General features: G+C 53.6%; 1 protein-coding gene across 3 annotated transcripts in view; it reads left to right on the top strand.

Annotated features, from left to right (window-relative positions):
• The window catches only part of Pde2a (phosphodiesterase 2A), a 91,844-nt gene extending 72,785 nt beyond the window's left edge, over nt 1–19,059 (top strand). For all 3 annotated transcript variants that reach the window (NM_001143847.2, NM_001270604.2, NM_031079.2), the window contains 27 exons: nt 1,712–1,821; nt 2,681–2,736; nt 7,435–7,494; nt 7,996–8,137; nt 8,385–8,437; nt 8,624–8,698; nt 8,784–8,825; nt 9,299–9,367; nt 9,556–9,686; nt 10,446–10,557; nt 10,975–11,014; nt 11,119–11,182; nt 11,525–11,597; nt 11,719–11,896; nt 12,124–12,236; nt 13,000–13,077; nt 13,412–13,534; nt 14,077–14,147; nt 14,408–14,530; nt 14,839–14,926; nt 15,104–15,151; nt 16,109–16,183; nt 16,317–16,416; nt 16,678–16,790; nt 17,157–17,195; nt 17,351–17,457; nt 17,695–19,059. In NM_001143847.2, the coding sequence (NP_001137319.1) occupies nt 1,712–1,821; nt 2,681–2,736; nt 7,435–7,494; nt 7,996–8,137; nt 8,385–8,437; nt 8,624–8,698; nt 8,784–8,825; nt 9,299–9,367; nt 9,556–9,686; nt 10,446–10,557; nt 10,975–11,014; nt 11,119–11,182; nt 11,525–11,597; nt 11,719–11,896; nt 12,124–12,236; nt 13,000–13,077; nt 13,412–13,534; nt 14,077–14,147; nt 14,408–14,530; nt 14,839–14,926; nt 15,104–15,151; nt 16,109–16,183; nt 16,317–16,416; nt 16,678–16,790; nt 17,157–17,195; nt 17,351–17,457; nt 17,695–17,902 (2,491 nt within the window). In that variant the 3' untranslated portion in view covers nt 17,903–19,059. The remainder of the gene's footprint in view (nt 1–1,711; nt 1,822–2,680; nt 2,737–7,434; nt 7,495–7,995; nt 8,138–8,384; nt 8,438–8,623; nt 8,699–8,783; nt 8,826–9,298; nt 9,368–9,555; nt 9,687–10,445; nt 10,558–10,974; nt 11,015–11,118; nt 11,183–11,524; nt 11,598–11,718; nt 11,897–12,123; nt 12,237–12,999; nt 13,078–13,411; nt 13,535–14,076; nt 14,148–14,407; nt 14,531–14,838; nt 14,927–15,103; nt 15,152–16,108; nt 16,184–16,316; nt 16,417–16,677; nt 16,791–17,156; nt 17,196–17,350; nt 17,458–17,694) is intronic.
• The last annotated feature ends 300 nt before the right edge of the window (nt 19,060–19,359 follow it).

Below are 19,359 nucleotides of genomic sequence, written 5' to 3' on the forward strand. Positions count from 1 at the left end.
CCAGGGTCAGAGTCCCTACAAGGAGGTCCTGGGAGGCCACTGCATGAAATTTGAAAGTGAAGCCCACATTTTAAGGAGACCTCAGGATGCTGAAGACGTGAGGATTATCCACCAAGAAAAGCAGCAAGCGTGAAGCCAAGCCACTGGATATGTTTGCGACAGGCGGCTGAGCTGGAGGGGTGGGCACCCGGATAGTACCACCAGGAGCCATAGATGCTAGCTAGAGCTTTGAGATCTGTTGCTTGCTTTGTTGAGTGTCCAGTCTCATTTTGACTTGACCTTTCTTTGCTGAGGGTCCGTAGTCCTTCCTTTTGGGATAGGAAGGCTTATTACGTGCCACCGCGTATTGGACATGTGTGAGCTGCTCTTTGATTTTACAGGGGCGCACAGTTCAGAGGGCTGCCTTGAACCCCGGGTGAGAGTTCAGAGTTTGAGCTTTTGAACAATGTTAGGATTTCTGAGAACTCTAACATATAAAGTACATGCACTTCCCACTGCGAGGCGGCCTTTGAGGACCAGAGGAAGAATGTTACGATTTGAAGTGATGTGTTTGGGTAGCAGGTGGGCTTGGGGTGGCTAGTCTTCATTGTCAGCCTAACTGGATTTGGCATCACCTAGGAGACACACCTCTGATGTGTCTGTGAGACGTTTAAATAGAGGGAAGGCCCACCTAGCACGTGGACCATGCCACCCCCTGGACTAGCATGAGAAGTCGGTTTAAGGAGGGAGCAATGAGAAGCCAAGATGGCCACCAGTTTCATGCCTCTGCTTCCCGACTATGGAGGTGCCGTGACCAACTGCCTCACACTTCCATGGCCACACCTAGAGCTGTTCTCACTGCCTTCCCTCCCACAATGGACTGGACCCTCGAACCATGAACCAAAGGAAGCCCTTTCTTCCTTGAGTTGCTTTGGTCAAGTGTTTCGTTATAGCATCAAAAGTGACTCATCCAATATGACTGTGCTGGTACAGGGAATGCCCCTTGACCGTAACTAGGCTGGCTCCTGCCACGTCTCTCTCTGGTGCTTAGCACTAAAACTTTTTGAACAAAATGGGAGACTTGTACTCTCCTCAATTTCAGTTCCTCCTGGGATGCTCAGAGAAGGTAGATCGCTCAACTAAGATCACGTATCGAGGGTAGGATTTGACTTGACACGCCTAACTGTGAGCCCTGGCGTTCCTCTTTTCCTATTACCAGAGGATCTGCCCTGGGTTGTGTGCATATGTCTTTCCCACATCCACCAGCAAGACATGGAAGGCAGGCCATGGCTCCCTGATTTTTACACGGGGCACGGGTAGGGTAGGCGCAGGGCAGGGTCCCACTCTTACTTGGACCTTCCACATGTCTATCTCGAGGCAAATCATCTAGAAAAGTGGTTCTCAATCTTCCTAATGTGGCAGCCCTTTAACACAGTTCCTCACGTGGTGACCCCCAAACAATAAAATTATTTTCATCGCTACTTTATAACTGTAATTTTGCTACTGTTATGAATTGTCATGTAAAGGTCTTCTTTTCTGATGATCTTAGATGGCTCCTGTGAAAGGATCATTGGAGCTCCAAAAGGGGTCTTGACCCACAGGTTGAAAACCTCTACTGTAGACTGGGGCTTGTGTGCAGGGTTCAGCCTGTTTGTATCTCCAGGCTGATGGGAGTGGGCCCAACCCCTCTTTGATCTAGGGCCTGAGAGGTGAGACCATGTCTTATTTTCAGAGAGGCTGTGATTTCTCGGAAGCGGCTGAGCTGCGATGGGCTGGGACCTTCAGACCTACTAGGAAAGCCCTTGGCCAGGCTGGTGGCTCCACTGGCCCCTGACACGCAAGGTAAGGGCTAGAGACTAGACAGGACCAGGGAGGCTTGGCTCTGTTTCCAGGTCATGTCTGCTTTCTACCCATCCTCATCTGTCTCCTTGTGCTCTCTGTCTCTAGCTGTCTCTCCTTTAATTTTCTTTCTAACATGCTACTAATCTACCCGAGCCTAATTTCCTGACTGTAAAATGGGACACCAGTGCCTTTCCTGAGGGATGTTTTTGAGGCACAAACGAGGTGGCTTGTGTAAAGGGTCTCGGTGACTGCTGGCTGCTGTAGTTGTGTGCTTGTGCCTGTTGCCGGATGGGGCTGGAGTTGTTGTCATGTTCTCTGTCATTGTCTGTGTCTCTTTCTTGTCCTCTCCATGCCCCCTGTCCGCCATGTCTCTCTCTGCCTCGTGTCTCAGTCTCTCTAGGTCTCTGTCCTCTGTCTCGATGTGGAAAGTGCACAAGACTGGGAGTCAGGAGACCTGACTTGCTGAGTGATCTTGGGCAAGTCACTTCACCTTTCTGGACCTCAGCTTCCTACCTGTAGAACCGGGATGCTCATCCTTCCCTGCCTCCTTCTGTCCCTCCCTCCCTCCCTCCCTCCCTCCCTCCCTCCCTCCCTCCTTTCCTCCTTCTCTCCCAGGGCTTCTGGGAGAATCACAAGAAAGTTGTCAAGTGAGGGGACTTCCTTCTGTCTAGGGGTTGTCACTGTGGTTGTTTCTGTCACTGACTCAGGTCTGCTCTCTGTCTCACCGGGCCTCTGGGTCTCTCAGTCTTTGTCCTGGCCTCTCTGTCTGCATCTTTGTCTCCTTCCCTGGGTCCTTACTCAGTATCTCTGGGCCTCACTGAGCCTGCAGGACCACCTCATTGCCCTCTCCTCCCCTCAGTGCTGGTCATACCCCTGCTGGACAAGGAGACTGGAACTGTGGCAGCCGTCATCTTGGTAAGAGCCTGCCCAAGTGGCTGGGTTGTGGGTAGGATGGCAGAGAGGAAAGCAGGGTGGAAAGACTGGTTGGAGCGTGTGTGTGTGTGTGTGTGTGTGTGTGTGTGTGTGTGTGTGTGTGTCAGGGGAGTGTGAAGGTGTACTACCACTGGGATAGATTGGAGGCAAATGAGGGCTTGACCAGAGCCTGGGCCATCTTGATAGCCCCATGCTAGGCCTCGTCCTGGCAGGAAGAAACCACTGGTTCATTGGGTAACCCAAGCTTCATCTGAACTCAGCCCTCATCAGTTTCCTCTTGGAAAACTCTGGATGGGTTCTGGACAGGGATACATTGAGGTGATTGTGACTGACAGACACTGAAAGGGCACAGAGAGAGATGTGAGGCTGTCCCCACTAGAAACACTTAGTTCGGGTATCAGAGCTGCTGCAACTAGGGGTTTAAGGAAAGGCGTGTGTCCCCAGTGGAGCTGCCTGGGTGACAAGCATCAACCAAGATGCTTCTCGAAGTTGCAAACCAGTGGGAAGAGAAGGGGCCTTCATCGGAAATGGAGACTCAAGGGAACTCAAGAGGTTATTTTCCTTGGGTTCCTGATGCTCTCAGCTGCCCCTCATGGGGTCCCCCCAGGCATCTGCTTCACAGCTCTGTAGAGAGGTGGCTGAGCCTTGCCAGCAAGGGTTCTATTGCTCTTGTGATCTCTTTCCCATCTCCTTCCCATCTGGAGATGGAAGTCAAATTCCTTGTCTTGTCCCTGGAAAGGGTTTGCACCCCAAGCCAAAGAAACTGTTGATCTGCCAGCATCAGAGTGGTGGTTCCCCAGACAAATAAATTAGGCTCCAAGGGACTCCTCCTGATCTCATTAAAAGGGAATTAAAGGTTTCTGAGGCGCCTGACCTTTTATGAGCTGCAGGGTAGGCATGGGATTGGAGGGGGCAGCCACCCACTGGGGTGAGGTGCCTGGCTTGACTCCCTGACTCCTTGACATTGGGCCCCATCTGCCTGAGGAAGGAAGCCCAGAATCATCCTTACTGATCCCCAGTTCCGGTTTGAGTTCCCCTGGTGAGGTGATCTGCTGGGGACAGAACCCTCATACCCTACTTCTTGCCCTGTTTCTTGGTGACCTGTCCTGGAGTTGCCAGACTGACGATGACAGTGGCTTCAGCCCACCTTCTCTGTAGGCAGAATGGGTTCTCGAAGTACCAGGCTCCTTGGAGCCCTGACCTCACTTTGATACAGTGAAGATTTGAGTGGAAAGGAAAGCATTTCCCCAAGGTGACGACATTCAGAGTCGTTCATCTTGGCGACAGAAGGATGGTTGCCATGTTCGCCTTGGCTAGTGTTGAGCCAGGGCTCTGGGCTTCAGCTTTCTAGAGGGAGGAAACTCCGGTGTAGTCTTAAGTCAGCCAGTCACCGACTGGGTGCTGGAACCAGCCATTTCTACTTCTTGGAGCTTTCAGTCTGGGGACAGGCAGGGACACCTTCAGGCCACCAGGAGCCAGACGGATTTATAGCTGCCAGCAGGTGCTCTGATGGCAACTGGAGCAGCAAGGTGTGCCCCCCAGTGGACAGAGCGTGTGAGTGAGGCTTCGGGGTGTGGGTAGGAGGCTGAGGAAGGAAAGGACAGTGGGAAAGGCATGAGCAAAGGCAGGGGGAGAGGAGGTGAGAGTCAGGGTGGGGTGGGGGGAGGAGTGTGATCCAGTGAGGCTGAAGTGTGAGATGTGTACTACCGAGGAAGGTATTACCTGGGGCTCAGAAGTGTCTGACAGACATTCTCTCATCCCCTCAAAGATCCTGACAGCGAAGAGCTCTTGAAAGGACTTTAGAGCATCTCACTGACCAATTCTCTGAGCCTGAATCTTCCCAGTCAGGAGGAAACAGACTTCTTAGGAGGCCTGCTCCCCAAGGCACACACATCTGACAGCTGCTCCCTGGGTCACAGGGTCCTTCGTCCTCCCAAAGGCAGCACAGGCAGCCATGGGGCACCCAGCTGCTACCCAATCCTGCTCTGGGCAGAGGAAGAGGGAGGACCATACGTCATCAGCTCCTTCCTTGATAACTCCAACTTTTACCTGGGTCTCTGCTGTTGGTGTCTATCATCTACACGTACACATGTGCACACGCACGCACACAGCCATCCAAGACCTCTTCCTACTAGGTATCAAGTGCTGTATGCTATGTTCTGGGAACACAGAAATAACCAAGAGACGGATCATTGGCTCCTGCCTTCAGACCATTAGTCTGGAGGGCATGAGGCAGGTGGCAAAAGTCAGGGAGGGTTGCAGACCTCACAAGCTCTCGCCGGCAGGCCAGGGAGTCCTGTGAGGAGTGTTGGGTTTGATGGAACTGCAGTCAGCAGAGGACCTGCTAAGAGACGTGCAGTCCAGGTGCACAGCCGTGTGTCTGAGTTCTGCGTTTCCCCAGCTCCGTTCAAGGTGCCTTGATTGCAAATCCTTTGTGTGGAAAGTCTCTTACTCTGTTTTTCAGTTCCAGGAGAACAAGTCTCTTTGAGAAGTGGGTGGCTCTTGGTCTCTGGCATATGATGCATGATTTGTGCCTGCTTCCCGTCCCCTATCTCTGTCTGTCAGCTCCATGCATGAGAATAGGGTGTTCATGCCATTAGTCACGTTGAACTTGATGAGGGTGGGCCTGGCAGCCTGGCCAAGTTTTAATTCTTTCTAAACACTGGTGCCCACTGATTAGCATTTCCCACTGAACCCCAGACACCCACCTTAACATCAACCTTTACAAGGGTAAATGTTAACACGTGTGGGTGTGTTGGGGAGATGAAATGGTTCGTGTTGTGGAGTGTTGGAAGTAAGGGTGTGGCTCTTGAGTGTAAAAACTAATTTTTTTAGTGTGTACATGTGGATGGTGTGGGCATTGGAGAGATGTGTGTGTGTGTGTGTGTGTGTGTGTGTGTGTGTGTGTGTGTTTCCATGGGGGAGTAAATACAAGTGTGTACATGTGAAGGGGCCTGAGGTCTACCTGTGTATGTGTCTGAGCACATGCTAAGTGGGTGGACTGAGGTAGCCCAGCAGTGCATGCTGGGATAAGGGAACATCACAGTTTCTTCTTTTCCCTCAGCATTTTCAGCCTCACAGCTCTGCATCTGGGTCCAGGCCTTTGGAAAACCAAGGATCTGGTCAACCCCCCCACCCCCAAGCTCTAGAGGGGTCCTAACTGCCCCTCCTCCTGAGAGCTGGGTCCAGGTGTAGAAGGAGCAAGAAGGGACTCTCCTCCGCATACTAACCATAAAAGGCCAGCATAGTTGTGTAAACACATTCAGCCTCAGGCACTCATTCCCAGCTTAAGCTTCAACTCAGTCCTTAGCTGCCCCCCACCCCTGCCAAGTCTCCTCCAGGTCTTCCTGGCTCTAGTCTTGCTTTCTGTCATTTACCCTCCATCCCACTGATGACAGCGATCAAATGCTAAAGTTTACCATAGCATCCTAAGTCCCAAGTTCCAGACCCTTCCCTCTGTGGCTCCATGGATTTTACTCCCTACCCCAGGTACTTCGGCTTCTCACATACCTCCCACTGGGCACTAAAGCAGGACAGCCTCCTCTCCACCACATCCCTCCCCCTTTCTGCTTGTACTTCCAGGGCAGGAAGCCTCCCAGATCCCACTCCCTCTAAGATTCACAGTGCAGGTTGTCTGTGTACCCCAACCCCTCAGGTATAAGGCCCCACACCCCCTCCAAGTGCACCCTGACTCGCCCTGCTCCTGGCCAGACTGTCTCCCCCTCTCCATCTGTTCCTGGCAGGGGACCCAGCACAGGGAGGCAGGCAGGGGCTTCTGGGAAGAGGGAAGCAGGATGAAGCCCACACCCCCTGCAAGCACTGTGGGAGCCCCACAGGTGGTGAACAGCTTTGAGGAAGCTAAGGAAGCTGAGACAGCAGGTGGGGAGGGAGCCTTGCTGGCGGGCCACCATGGGTCCCTAGACTGCCATCTCTACTTCTTTCCATCTCTGTCTCTCCACATTTTCCTCTTCAACACCCAAGGATGCTGGAGAGAGGAGAAATTCCCACAGCATGAAGGGAGCCCTGGTGGCTAACTGGCACAGGGACACAGGCAGAAAGGGGAGGGATGGATAGAGATATCCTAACCCTGCTACTTTCTGCTTAGTGACTTCGGGAAGGTTCCCCCACCCCTTCTGGGCCCCCTGGCTCACCTGTAAGGGGAAGACTGCATCTCACTGTGGTGAGAACCATGTGTAAGGCAAAAAAGCACTCCTCCCTCAACCCGTTCATCTCTGCTGCAGAGCTTCCGGGCAGGTGTCAGTCACACTGGGCTTCTTCATCCCAGACATAAGGGCAGCTCAAACCCCACCCAGAACGGATGGAGCTGGAGGTAAAGCCAACTCCACAAATTCTCCAGTCAGGGCTTGAAGCGCTCCATGTGCGGACGGTCCTGACACTGTACGCCTGGACTATGCTATCTATTACACAGTTTGCTCCAGGAACAGGACAGTAAGTGTGGAAGGTGATGGGACAGAGACAAAAAAGTTCCACCCTTTTCACCTGCCCTGGATGTCTTCCTTGGGAGAGTCACCCCAGAGCTAGCTGCCTGGCCTGAAGGACGGGCTTACATGCAGGTCATAGACTGTGTTGGTGGCAACTGGTGTATACCAGCCATGGGAGGACATGCTAGTGAAGACAGGCTGGGGAAGTCACAGCTGGTCCCGTCTCCCTTCTCTCCAGGTGCACTGTGGCCAGCTGAGTGACAGTGAGGAGCAGAGCCTGCAGGTGGTGGAGAAGCATGTGAGTTGGGTAGGACCATTGCCAGAGCTTGTAGGAAAGACGACCTGGCCAGAGAGCTGGACAGGCCTGGCTTCTGGTTCCAGCTTGACCGCCACGAGCAAGTCAGTTTCACATCTGAAGATGCGGTAACGATAGCACTGACTGACTTAGCTGGGTTAGTGATGAGTCAACCTCAGAGTAACTGAGGCTCTTTTCTGCCTAAGATCTCAAGAGTCTGTGATCTTAATGAGGAGGGTGTTAGAAAAATCTGGCCCTCTTTTGGAAGAGTCCGTGAGCAGGGGCTGGAGAAAACTATACTTGGCTGTGGAAGGAGCAAGACTCTGAAGGCAGTGGGAACTCCTTGGAAGTGGAGGAACCAGTGGTGAATTAGTTGGGACTAGAGCAGGTGTGGACAGTGGGCGCTATGTGGCCCAAAGAGGGATCCGTTTGAGCTAAGGAGGGGAGTCAGGTAGTGGCACTGGTATGGTGGCAAAGGTATGCCCACCACTCTGCCTACTCTAGGCTCTGGTGGCCCTGCAGAGGGTGCAGGCCCTGCAGCAGCGCAGGCCTGAAGCTGTTCAGAACACCTCAGCGGATCCCTCTGAAGATCAAAAGGATGAGAAGGGATACACCGCCCATGACCGAAAGATCCTGCAACTGTGTGGTGAGAGCCAAACTCGGGCAGGTCTATAGGACCCGACAAGGTGGATCCTGGATGGGCAGGGCCAGGTCTCTGGAGTAGGTGGGACCTGAGAGGTGAGGTGTAGCGGAAGGCAGAACCCAGATAACACTTGGAAAGCATGTGGGTCTTCTGGGTGGTCTTGTGGAGCCTGAGGAGAGGCAGGGATAGAACCTGGAAGTAGCCCCCAGGCAAGGCAGAGCCCTATCTGATTTGAGCCTCACCTTTGCAGGAGAACTCTATGACTTGGATGCCACTTCTCTGCAGCTCAAAGTCCTTCGATATGTGAGTCCCTGAACATTTTCTCTTCCACCCTACCTCTCTCCAAAGACCAACAGACCCTTGACCCCGTCACCTCAGTTCAGATTGGGACATCCCATCCTCTCTTCTACAATCCTGGAAAAAAAAACCCAGAGAGGGTAGAGGGGGTCTAGCCCTGCCCTCAGCCTGGCTCTGTCTGTCCCCTTGCAGCTTCAGCAGGAGACACAGGCCACTCACTGCTGCCTCCTGCTGGTGTCAGAGGACAACCTGCAGCTTTCCTGCAAGGTGAGGGTCCAAGTCCACTGTGAGGCGGGGCGACCTGTGTCTGTCTTTCCTCCCATAAACCTGTCTCCATTACTGGGTCCCACAGGTCATTGGAGAGAAAGTGCTGGGAGAAGAGGTCAGCTTTCCAGTGAGTTCCACCTCCGTCCTCTGCATTGGAGCCTGCAGGGACCAGGACGTCACAGTGTAGCCGCCTAGAATGTCTTGGTGGGAGTGGTCCAGATCATGAGGTCTACTTAGAAGTATTACAAAGGAGCTCTGTCTCTCGCAATCAGGCTGTAGTAGAAGCAGCCTCTTAGAGGAAGCCTTACATGAGACCAGCTCTCTTCTGCTTGAGTATTTCTAGAACCTGTTAGAATCTCTCGAGACCAGTGAGATTCCTCGGAGTCCACTTATCACTCTCTAGTTAGGGAAAACCTTCAGGTCTACTATTGGTTCCGCAGCCCTCCCTACGCCTCTGTCCTCTGCTCCACCCATTCTTTGAACTGTTCAAAGAGTTTATTGAAACTTCTAGATTTGGAAGGCAAGGATGTGTTGGCACAGGGAGAGCTGGGCCAACTCCCAGCTCTCCCTGTGCCAACTGGGTCTCTCTTCACTTTCCAGTTGACCATGGGACGCCTGGGCCAGGTGGTGGAGGACAAACAGTGTATCCAGTTGAAGGACCTAACCTCTGTAAGCCGTGGCCATGCTGAGTCAAGGGCGAGGGAGGGGGAAACCCTTTGCTCAGGCCCCAGTGTCTTTGGAGTAGGGTAGCCTAGAAATGGGGAGACAAGACCCAGAGACATTATGGATTGTAGAGTATGGTAAGAGCTATGTAAGGAGGCACACTGCCCCTCCTTACTGCTCCTTCATCCCTGCAGGACGATGTGCAACAGCTACAAAACATGTTGGGCTGTGAGCTTCGGGCTATGCTATGTGTCCCTGTCATCAGTCGAGCCACTGACCAGGTGGTGGCCCTGGCTTGCGCCTTCAACAAGCTTGGAGGAGACTTGTGAGTTTGGGGGTGGGTGTGTCAATAAGGAGTTGGAGCTGAGAGGTTAATTGCAGTGTGGGGTCATAGTGTGAGAAGAGACCCGGCCGTGGTAGGCCTCCATTAATGAAGGATTGCTGACACTCCATCATCTGTTGTTCTTTTGGTATTTTTTGCTACTGTCCCTCCATGAGGGTGGAGGCATCGGGGAGGGGAGTAGAAGGACAGCCAGCTCTAGTCTTGGTAAGTCTCTAGTCTGAGGGAGGAGGCTGGCCTTGATCTAAGTGACTCTTGTCAGAGAAAAGAGATGTGGCTTTGACTTAAAGGTGCAATAGCTCTCTTGAGACATGTTGGGCTGTGAGCTTCAGGCTATGATGTCCCTGTCATCAGCCAAGCCACTGACTAAGGTGGTGACCCTGGCTTGCTGCGCCTTCAACAAGCTTGGAAGAGACTCGTGAGTTCGAGAGTGGGGTTGTCATGATGTCATGGCAACAGCCCCGGGTTCTAGAGAGTCTGAAGTTGGAGGATCACATAAACCTAGAAGTTTCAGGCCAACCTGGGCAACATGTTTATAAGCCTGCCTCAAACAAATAAAAACAAGTCACGGTTTGGTCTGAGTACAAGTAGAACTTTCCTTTGGGAGAGCTCTGAGCCTGAAGCGGGAGGCATGGCGTGTGTGAAGAGAGTTCCTTTAACTGGTGGATATGAGCTTCCTGGTAGCGAAGGGCTGAGAAGCCCATATTCCTTGTCCCCACCGGTGACCCCCAGCCCTTCTTCCAGCTTCACAGATGAGGATGAACGTGCGATCCAACACTGCTTCCACTACACAGGCACGGTGCTCACCAGTACCTTGGCCTTCCAGAAGGAGCAGAAGCTCAAGTGTGAGTGCCAGGTGAGTGCTTGCCTTGAGCTTTTCCTGAGAACCAGCTCTAGCCCCAGAAGTCTACCCACAAGGGTGATGCTGCCAGTGTTATCTAGGCCAGTGGCAGCACTGCAGCTAGGTAACCTAGTGACCTGGAAGTCGCTTAAAGAGGGAGGGCAGTAGTTCCCTGGGCTCTAGGCATTGTCTGTGATTGCCCTCTAGTGTCTAACACCGGCACTACCACAACATCTGGGCAGCAAGAGGCAAAGGTAGCAGACATCTGAGACCCAAGGGCTTCCTGTTCCTCACTGGGCTACTCCAAGCCCCTTCACTTAGTAGCCAAAGGGTTTCAGCAGGCACGTCAGTTCCCAGGATGCTCTGGGAGTGCTTGGGAAGGAATGAGACCATCCTGGGCCGTCTTTATGATCTTCATTTGCTCCTTTCCAGGCTCTTCTCCAAGTGGCAAAGAACCTCTTCACCCACCTGGGTGAGTGACTGTCTCCTGCACAGGCACTTTGGGGAGGAGATGAGATGTGGAGGGCTTGTCTGGCATCCTCAAGTCTCACGTGCTTCTCCTTCCCCCTCCCCCAGATGACGTCTCTGTCCTGCTACAGGAGATCATCACAGAGGCCAGAAACCTCAGCAACGCAGAGATGTGAGCAGAAGTGGGGTGATGTGGGAGGGAGACTGAAGCCTCAGCCCTCGCCACCTCTGCGGGGCCCTGCCTTCTTGTCTGGCATTTCCTTCTGCCTGGGCCTTTGTTTCAGCCAGGACACCGCTAGCTATGCTTGCCATGAGTTTCTGTGACACATAGTAGGAACTAAAAGCAGTACAATACAAAACAAATAAAAAGCAAGTGAAGGGATGCTTGGAAATGGCCAGTCCAAGGGGAGTGCCTCACTTTCGGACACTTTCCAGGGTCTCAGAAATCGCCACCCTAGTCATAGGTTGTTGGAGAGGCGTCAGGACCCCACGAGCCAACCTCTTCTCTCCACAGCTGCTCCGTGTTCCTGCTGGATCAGAATGAGCTGGTTGCCAAGGTGTTCGATGGCGGAGTAGTGGACGATGAGGTAAGGGAGTATGGAGGGTGTCCGGGAGTAAGCTAGGGGACCTGGGGAACAAGCCACATTTGAAAGCTGTCTACACGCACAGGCTAACTTCTTGCTTTCTGTTCCATCCCTGTCTGGGCAGAGTTATGAGATCCGCATCCCTGCGGACCAAGGCATCGCGGGCCACGTGGCGACCACGGGCCAGATCCTGAACATCCCAGATGCATACGCCCATCCGCTTTTCTATCGCGGCGTAGACGACAGCACTGGCTTCCGCACGCGCAACATTCTCTGCTTCCCTATCAAGAACGAGAACCAAGGTGCCGACCTGTGGCCGCCAGGGGCGGGACGTGAAGGGGCTGGACGGGGGCGTGGCCGGGGCGCTGCCTCGGGGAAGTTGCTCTTAGTTTCTTCAGATCTGCTACGGTTAGGAGCTGAAGAGCTTAGGGTTGTCTGGTCTTGAGCCATTACTTGCAGGGGAGTTTGGGGAAGGCAGGTCTCACTGGACCCCTTCACCTGTGATTCCTGTTTTGTCTTTCTTTCCCAGAGGTCATCGGTGTGGCTGAGCTAGTGAACAAGATCAATGGGCCATGGTTCAGCAAATTTGATGAGGACCTGGCCACAGCCTTCTCCATCTACTGTGGCATTAGCATCGCTCACGTAAGGGAGCGCTACTGGGGTTAGGAAGGGTGGCCTACTTCCCACATCTGGTCTCTTTGCTCTTGCCTGTCTATGCTCAGGGCTCAGCAAATGGGGTGCTGTGTAGCCTGCCCTACATGCTAGCTGCCTCTAGTCACTCAGCATGAAAAGCTGGGGATACTATTTCTAGTCCTGTCTAGCCAACTTCCGGAGGATCATGAGAAAGAAAGGAAAAGAAACAAAACAAAACAAAACCCCACCTAGTTCTGCTGGGCCTATAATCTCAGAATTTGAGAGAGAGTGGCAGGAGGCTACATGGCAAGTTGGAGGCCAGCCTGAGTTATATGAGACACTGTCTCGACAAACAAAAATCCCAACACACACATATAAAGCCCTATTGGTAAGATTCTGCCCCCACCCCAGCAACTCCAAACCAGTCTACTAGTCAGTATCTTTTCGGCAAACGTCGGGTCTTTCTGTTCATGCTTTTGGCAGCTCTAGCCTGCAAATCCAACCTAGGTACCTGAATTAATCCCTTCTTTCTGGTCTTCTCCTCCAAGGGCTACCAGGTTCAGGGGACAAAGTGTCGCAGATGTTTAGAAAGTGAGGAAGGCTAGTAAGAGAGCTAGGATTAGAGTCAGGGTGAGGCCTGAACACTGGGCCATTGATAATGTCTTATACTGGGCCCCCAATGGGACAGGAAGGAGAACTTCTGCAATCTGGGCATTCTGAGGATGTCACAGCCTTCAGCTCCAGCACCATCTTTTCTGTTTTCTCTCCTCAGTCTCTCCTATACAAAAAGGTGAATGAAGCCCAGTACCGCAGCCACCTGGCCAACGAGATGATGATGTACCATATGAAGGTGAGGCTTGCTTGGAGCTTCTGTACATCCTAGGGTCCAGGGCCACCCGCTCCACATGACTTCTCGGACTCCCAGAATCCTCTGCAACCCAGGTCCAGGCTGAGCTTGGCATTGCTGGCTCTTGAGAATGGGAAAACAGACCCACACCATTACCTGGTCTCTGCTCTGCCTAGGGGGCCTCCCCACATCTCCCAAGCTTTTTTCTTAGCCCAATCTGAAGACAGCCAGCAGGCTCTCACCCAGGAGAAAATTTGGTCCCCTGCAAGGGGATTTGATGGGTAGGACACTGGAGAGGGAAGAGGCCATCTTCTCATGCCTGGCTTATCTGCTCTAGGTCTCTGACGATGAATACACCAAACTTCTCCATGATGGCATCCAACCTGTGGCCGCCATTGACTCCAACTTTGCCAACTTCACCTATACTCCTCGGTCTCTGCCTGAGGACGATACTTCTATGGTGAGCTGGCCCCTCTCAGTCTAGCTGGGGCATGGGGGTGGAGGGCGGGAAGCACAGATGTCAGTCAGGTGTGCATAAGAACTTCCGGGTGAGGCAGGGACTCCAAGAAGGCTATGGAGTCTCCTTCAGAGATAGACTAGGCATGCCTTTTGTCATTATGGGGCCACGGGGTGACTTAGGGGACAACAGTGGGCTGGGTGGTGCCCCAAAGCTGCCCTTGGTATGTGGTCTCAAGGCTTGCAACACTGCCCATTCCTCTAAGATTATATGTGAGCTCGCTTCCAAGAAATCTTAGCTTTTAGGCCCCTTAAATTTTCAATGGTTCGCGTGCCCATTCATCCATTTACTTTTCCTTTAGTTTAGAATATTAAGACTCTAAATTTTTGGGTATGAGGCTTCAGGAGAGGTGGAGACAGGAAGCACATCTTGACAGTGACAATCCTCTGACTGACACTCTCTCCCTCTCTCTCTCTCTCTCTCTCTCTCTCTCTCTCTCTCTCTCCCTCCCCTCCCCTTCCCTCCCCCCCCCCCCCGCCTCACAGGCCATCCTGAGCATGCTGCAAGACATGAACTTCATCAATAACTACAAAATTGACTGCCCAACTCTGGCCCGGTAAGTGCTCCAGCGCTGCCCTTGGAGCAGAGCCCCAGTTCACCTTCCTGTTGCCCTCCAGCCTCAAGTCCTTTGCCCCAAGCATTCTTAGGAGGGGGAGGACTGGATTCGTAGGGATGGGGAGGGCTCTGGGAGTAAGGATCCATTCTCAGACACTGGATGGTGAGTAAAGAGAGGCGAGAGAATGTGATAGGCAGTCCAGAGGGGTTCCCGAAGGAGGAGAGGCTGAGGCCCCTCTGCTGTCCTGGCTCTGCCCACAGGTTCTGCCTGATGGTGAAGAAAGGCTACCGGGATCCGCCCTACCACAACTGGATGCACGCCTTCTCTGTCTCTCACTTTTGCTACTTGCTCTACAAGAATCTGGAGCTCTCCAACTACCTCGAGTACGTGGCTGCTTCTCCCACATCTCCAGTAATGAGGCCCTGCTTGTGTGGCCGGTCCTTTACCTGGCTTCCCATTCTGTCCTTTTTACTGTGTGTGTGGGGGGGGGCCCCACCTTCCACAAGTCATCTGCTCAGTCACAGAGAATGATGACCTGATTCTCCCAGGGCTGCCGCATGCCAAAGAAGAAGCTGCTTTCCGGAACCTTCTGACTGGGTGGCCCCTGGGCATCTCATCCAGCTGTCTGTCCTCTGACGGCACCCAGGGAGGAGGCCCTGGATGACATTTCTCTTTTCTGCTCCCCTCCTAGGGACATCGAGATCTTTGCGTTGTTTATTTCCTGCATGTGTCACGACCTGGACCACAGAGGCACAAACAACTCCTTCCAGGTGGCCTCGGTGAGAGCCTGCCCTTCTCACAGTGGGGACCCTTGGCCTTGCCCTTCTCAGCCAGGGAAGGAATGGCAGTGAGACCAGCAGCAGGGGCAGAGAGAAGGGAGCAATCCCTTCAGTGGGAGGCGTTCCCTCTGGTCCAGACAGGAGGGCTATAACCAGCGCTTTTACGGACTTTTCCAGAAATCTGTGCTGGCTGCACTCTACAGCTCAGAGGGCTCTGTCATGGAGGTAAACTGCCATCCTGCCCAGCTCCTGTTCTGACCCTCAAAGCCAGCGACTTGCAAGCTAGAATGCCCTCACACCAAGCTCTCTAGCCAGGCTGTGGGAGTCATGCCTCGTAGGTTCCATTTTCCTGAAACAGGCACAGGTTGGGGTAAGACTAAGCCCGCTGGGTCAGCCTGAGTCAGGTTTGCAAAACCAGTGGGAACAGGGCAGGCCCACCCCTCAAACCTGCTCCTTCAGGCCAGAGCCAATTCTAATCCCCTCAGTTTAGCCTTGTGGGATGGGGGGCTGGGGTTGAAGGGTACTGGTCTGCTCTCTAATGGCCTCTTGGGTCAGGACCAAGAGCCAAGACATCTGAATTCCGTGCCTTGCGCAGGTCTTGATTCAGGGTGGGAACTACATCTTCAAGGTCACCTTGCCCCAGGCTGTCTCCCGCAGCACCCCCTCCAGAGGTTGCCCCTAATGGCATACTCAGAGAGATATGCTTGTGCTCACTGTCTCCCGGGAGGCCTGGTGGCAGCCCTAGTCCTGCCCTTTGTTCCTTGGGACGCTTGCTCCTCCTCCGAATGACAGCCCTTCACTATCAGGAGACAGGGCCTTGCCCTTGCCTCTTCACTGCCTTCCCTTGTCAGCAAACAAATATTTTCTGCATGAATTAGTGTCCAGGACATCTGGGGATTGTTTCAGAATTTTCTTCCAGCCCGTGAAGCCCTCTGAGCAAACCTTATCGGGTTCCTTCATGTGACAGCTAAGGGCTCTGAGTCACGGAGCTGGCTGGGGACTTACCCAGGGCCATAGAGAGCTCAAATAGAGCACTCTCAAAGGGAATAGGGTCTCTAACTCTCCTTCTCCCTGTTCTACTGAGCTTGGGGCCAGTCCCTGCCTGCCTTCCCTGCCTCTCTGGGAGCCTCTGGTGACGGGGACACTTTGACCCAGTGGGACCCATCTCTCCTCTCCCTACAGAGGCACCACTTTGCTCAGGCCATTGCTATCCTCAACACCCATGGCTGTAATATCTTTGACCACTTCTCTCGGAAGGTGATGGGGCTGTGTGGGGGATGTGTTTGGTGGGAACTGGGAACCGGCTGCACAGAGGGAGCTGCGATCCCCCTTGGGGCAGATCGGTCGTGTGCCACAGGGACCGTGACAGTCCTCCCCTGACACTCTCCAGGACTATCAGCGAATGCTGGACCTGATGAGGGACATCATCTTGGCCACGGACCTGGCACACCACCTCCGCATCTTCAAGGACCTGCAGAAGATGGCTGAAGGTGCCACAGCTCACTGCTGGGGAGGGATGGGTGGTTTAGCATGGAGATCTGAACATCTGGACATCTGGAGTGCTTCTGTCCTGTCCTTAGCCCCTTCCTGGCTATGGTGTCCCTCCAGGCAGACCTAGTACTGGCCATCTTCCATTGCATGGTTCCCCATGGGATGCTGTAGACCTACTTCAGGACGGGCTGCGGGGCCCTTGTTCTCAGAAGGGACAAGGAACCTGGGTCCTCCTGCTTGACTCCGTTGTCCCCCAACAGTGGGTTATGACCGAAACAACAAGCAACACCACAGGCTTCTTCTATGCCTCCTTATGACCTCCTGTGACCTCTCTGACCAGACAAAGGGCTGGAAGACCACCAGAAAGATTGCGGTAAGAACCAGCCCTCTAACCTGAGGAAGCCCAGGCTAGTCCCTCTGCCCAGCTCAGTATGCCTCCACAGTGGTCTGCACACCTTTCTGTGCTGAATTTACCCTGGTTGTATTTTGGGGAGCCCGAAACACAGAGTACCTCAGAGTAACAGATGAAATGTCCCAGATGTGCACTGATCTCACCCAGGGTCACACAAAAAACTAGTGGCTACTGGGAAGTGGGCACTGTACTGGACCATCTCCCGTTAAGCTATCGAGGGTAGGCCCTGGGTGGGACTGAGACATCGGGCCCCAATTTGCCCCCGTGGAAATGGGCTTTGGTGGACAGATGCCACTTGCAGGAGGTGATGACATTGTTGTTTTCTAGGAGCTGATCTACAAAGAGTTCTTCTCCCAAGGAGACTTGGTATGTGTCAGGTGACCTCAGGATGCCTGGGTAATGGTGTGTACAGGGGGAGGGCTGTTCCTGGCACGAGGCTGGGAGAGTTTGGGTTAGCTGGCTCTACCTTGGTACCTGATGGAGGAGCAGGAGGGGCGGGCCTGAAGATCTGGTGTCTGTAGGAGAAGGCCATGGGCAACCGACCAATGGAGATGATGGATCGGGAGAAGGCCTACATCCCTGAACTTCAGATCAGCTTTATGGAGCACATCGCCATGCCCATCTACAAGTGAGCTTGGGGGGCACAACTGAGACCCTGTATAGAGAGGGCGGGGCAGCGTGTAACTTCCTCAGTGATAGTAAGAGGGCTGTCCCTGCATCCCCAGACAACAGAGAAAAGGGGTCTTCACACTGTGCTGAGTCCCAGGCTTCATCCTGTTACGGAAGTGCTTTCTGGGGGTGGGCCATCATCTTTCTGCTGTCTGTGCTGTTTTCTGGCCTCTGACCCCTCCCCTCCTACTCCCAGGCTGTTACAAGACCTGTTCCCCAAGGCAGCAGAGCTGTATGAACGCGTGGCCTCCAATCGTGAGCACTGGACCAAGGTGTCCCACAAGTTCACCATCCGAGGCCTCCCCAGTAACAACTCGCTGGATTTCCTGGATGAGGAATATGAGGTCCCTGATTTGGACGTCACCAGGGCTCCTGTCAATGGCTGCTGCAGCCTCGAGGGCTGAGTGATCCCCTCTAGGGACCCTCCCTGCCCGGCCCTCCTTTCACAACTCTCTACCAGTCTGTCTGATGCATTGGGAACCAGAGCCATGGGTCCTGGGTTCTAGACCAGGATGTCCCCTGTGACCTGGCACATGCCACCCTTCCTGGGCTTCGTCTTTCTCATCTGCAGAAGGAATTCGAGATTCGCAGTCTCACACAGACTTGGCCGTTTGTTCTTCAAGAGCACAGTAGTGACCAGTGGCAGTGGGCTTCCTTCTGCACCTCTGACTGTACCGTGCCCAGTTCTGCCCAAGCCACTCCATCTTTGAGCCACAGAACCTTCTGTGAACCCATTAGAGCCCCATTACGTCAGTATCCTTGTTTTCCTGGAGGAATCCCAGGTCTCTGGAGACTTCGAGATCCTCATGGAAGAAGGAGAGGCCACCGAGAGAGCAGAGGGTATAAATCAGTCACCAGCTAGAAGTCGCCATAGGGTGAAGGGACCCTGAGGGTGCCTCTGTGCTTCTGGCAGGACTGGGACCCTGGAGGAAGCTGACAGCCAGGTTGCTCAGTGCTCTGCAGGAGGCAGTGCTCCAGCAGAGAAGGCAGGAATAAGGGACAGAAGGATCCTCAAGCTGGGAGACAGTCCCTACACACCCCTGCCCTTCAGGTGTTGTGACCTGAAGTGAGTTCCTTTCCCTAGCTAGCCAAGACAGGATCATTAGACAGCCTATTCTCTCTTTAGATCAAAGTCTCCGTCATTCTGTGGAGTCCGTGAGTGGTTGTGGCATGCTCTGCCACCCTGAGGCACAGAGAGCCTAACCTCCTTTCCTCTGAGTGTATCCCCCTGGTCTGAGCCCCTCTCCCATTCCTGCCATCAGAGAGGGGCCTGGCCTCTCTCCACAGGGCTTCTCTCCTCTTCAAGGCCATATCCACACCTGCCCCCCGGAGGGCTCAGGAGACTCTCCCAGGGCTGGGCCTCTTGGGTGAGTGGCCACTAGCTTCTCCTTCTGTTTTGTTCTGTATGTATTGTGGGTGGGGGAGGGGGCCACCTGCCTTACCTACTCTGAGTTGCCTTTAGAGAGATGCATTTTTCTAGGACTCTGTGCACCTGTTGTTGTATGTGGTCCCGTGGGCTGAGTGCTTTGTACATGAGAATAAATCTATTTCTTTCTACCAACCCTCTCGCAGGAGGTTGTCTGTGGACTCTGTACATAGGTGGAGGGGAAACAGTCGGCACAGGCAAGTGTCCCTAGAATCTCTCTGACTACCAAAGCCTTTACCCCTAGTTCCTAATTCCCTCTTCCGTGACACCCCTATTCTGGGGGGCAGGGTGTGTCATAGATCTGTTGAGATGATTCCTGGGTCATATATGGGGTCTAAGGGTTGTCGGCACACAGGAGGCTCAGGTATATCAGTTGACAGATCGTGGACTGGAAAGAAAGACCTGAGAGTCAGAAGCAACCAGGGAAGCTGCTTG

Source organism: Rattus norvegicus, chromosome 1, assembly GCF_036323735.1.
Source record: "Rattus norvegicus strain BN/NHsdMcwi chromosome 1, GRCr8, whole genome shotgun sequence".
NCBI classification, from domain to species: domain Eukaryota; kingdom Metazoa; phylum Chordata; class Mammalia; order Rodentia; family Muridae; genus Rattus; species Rattus norvegicus.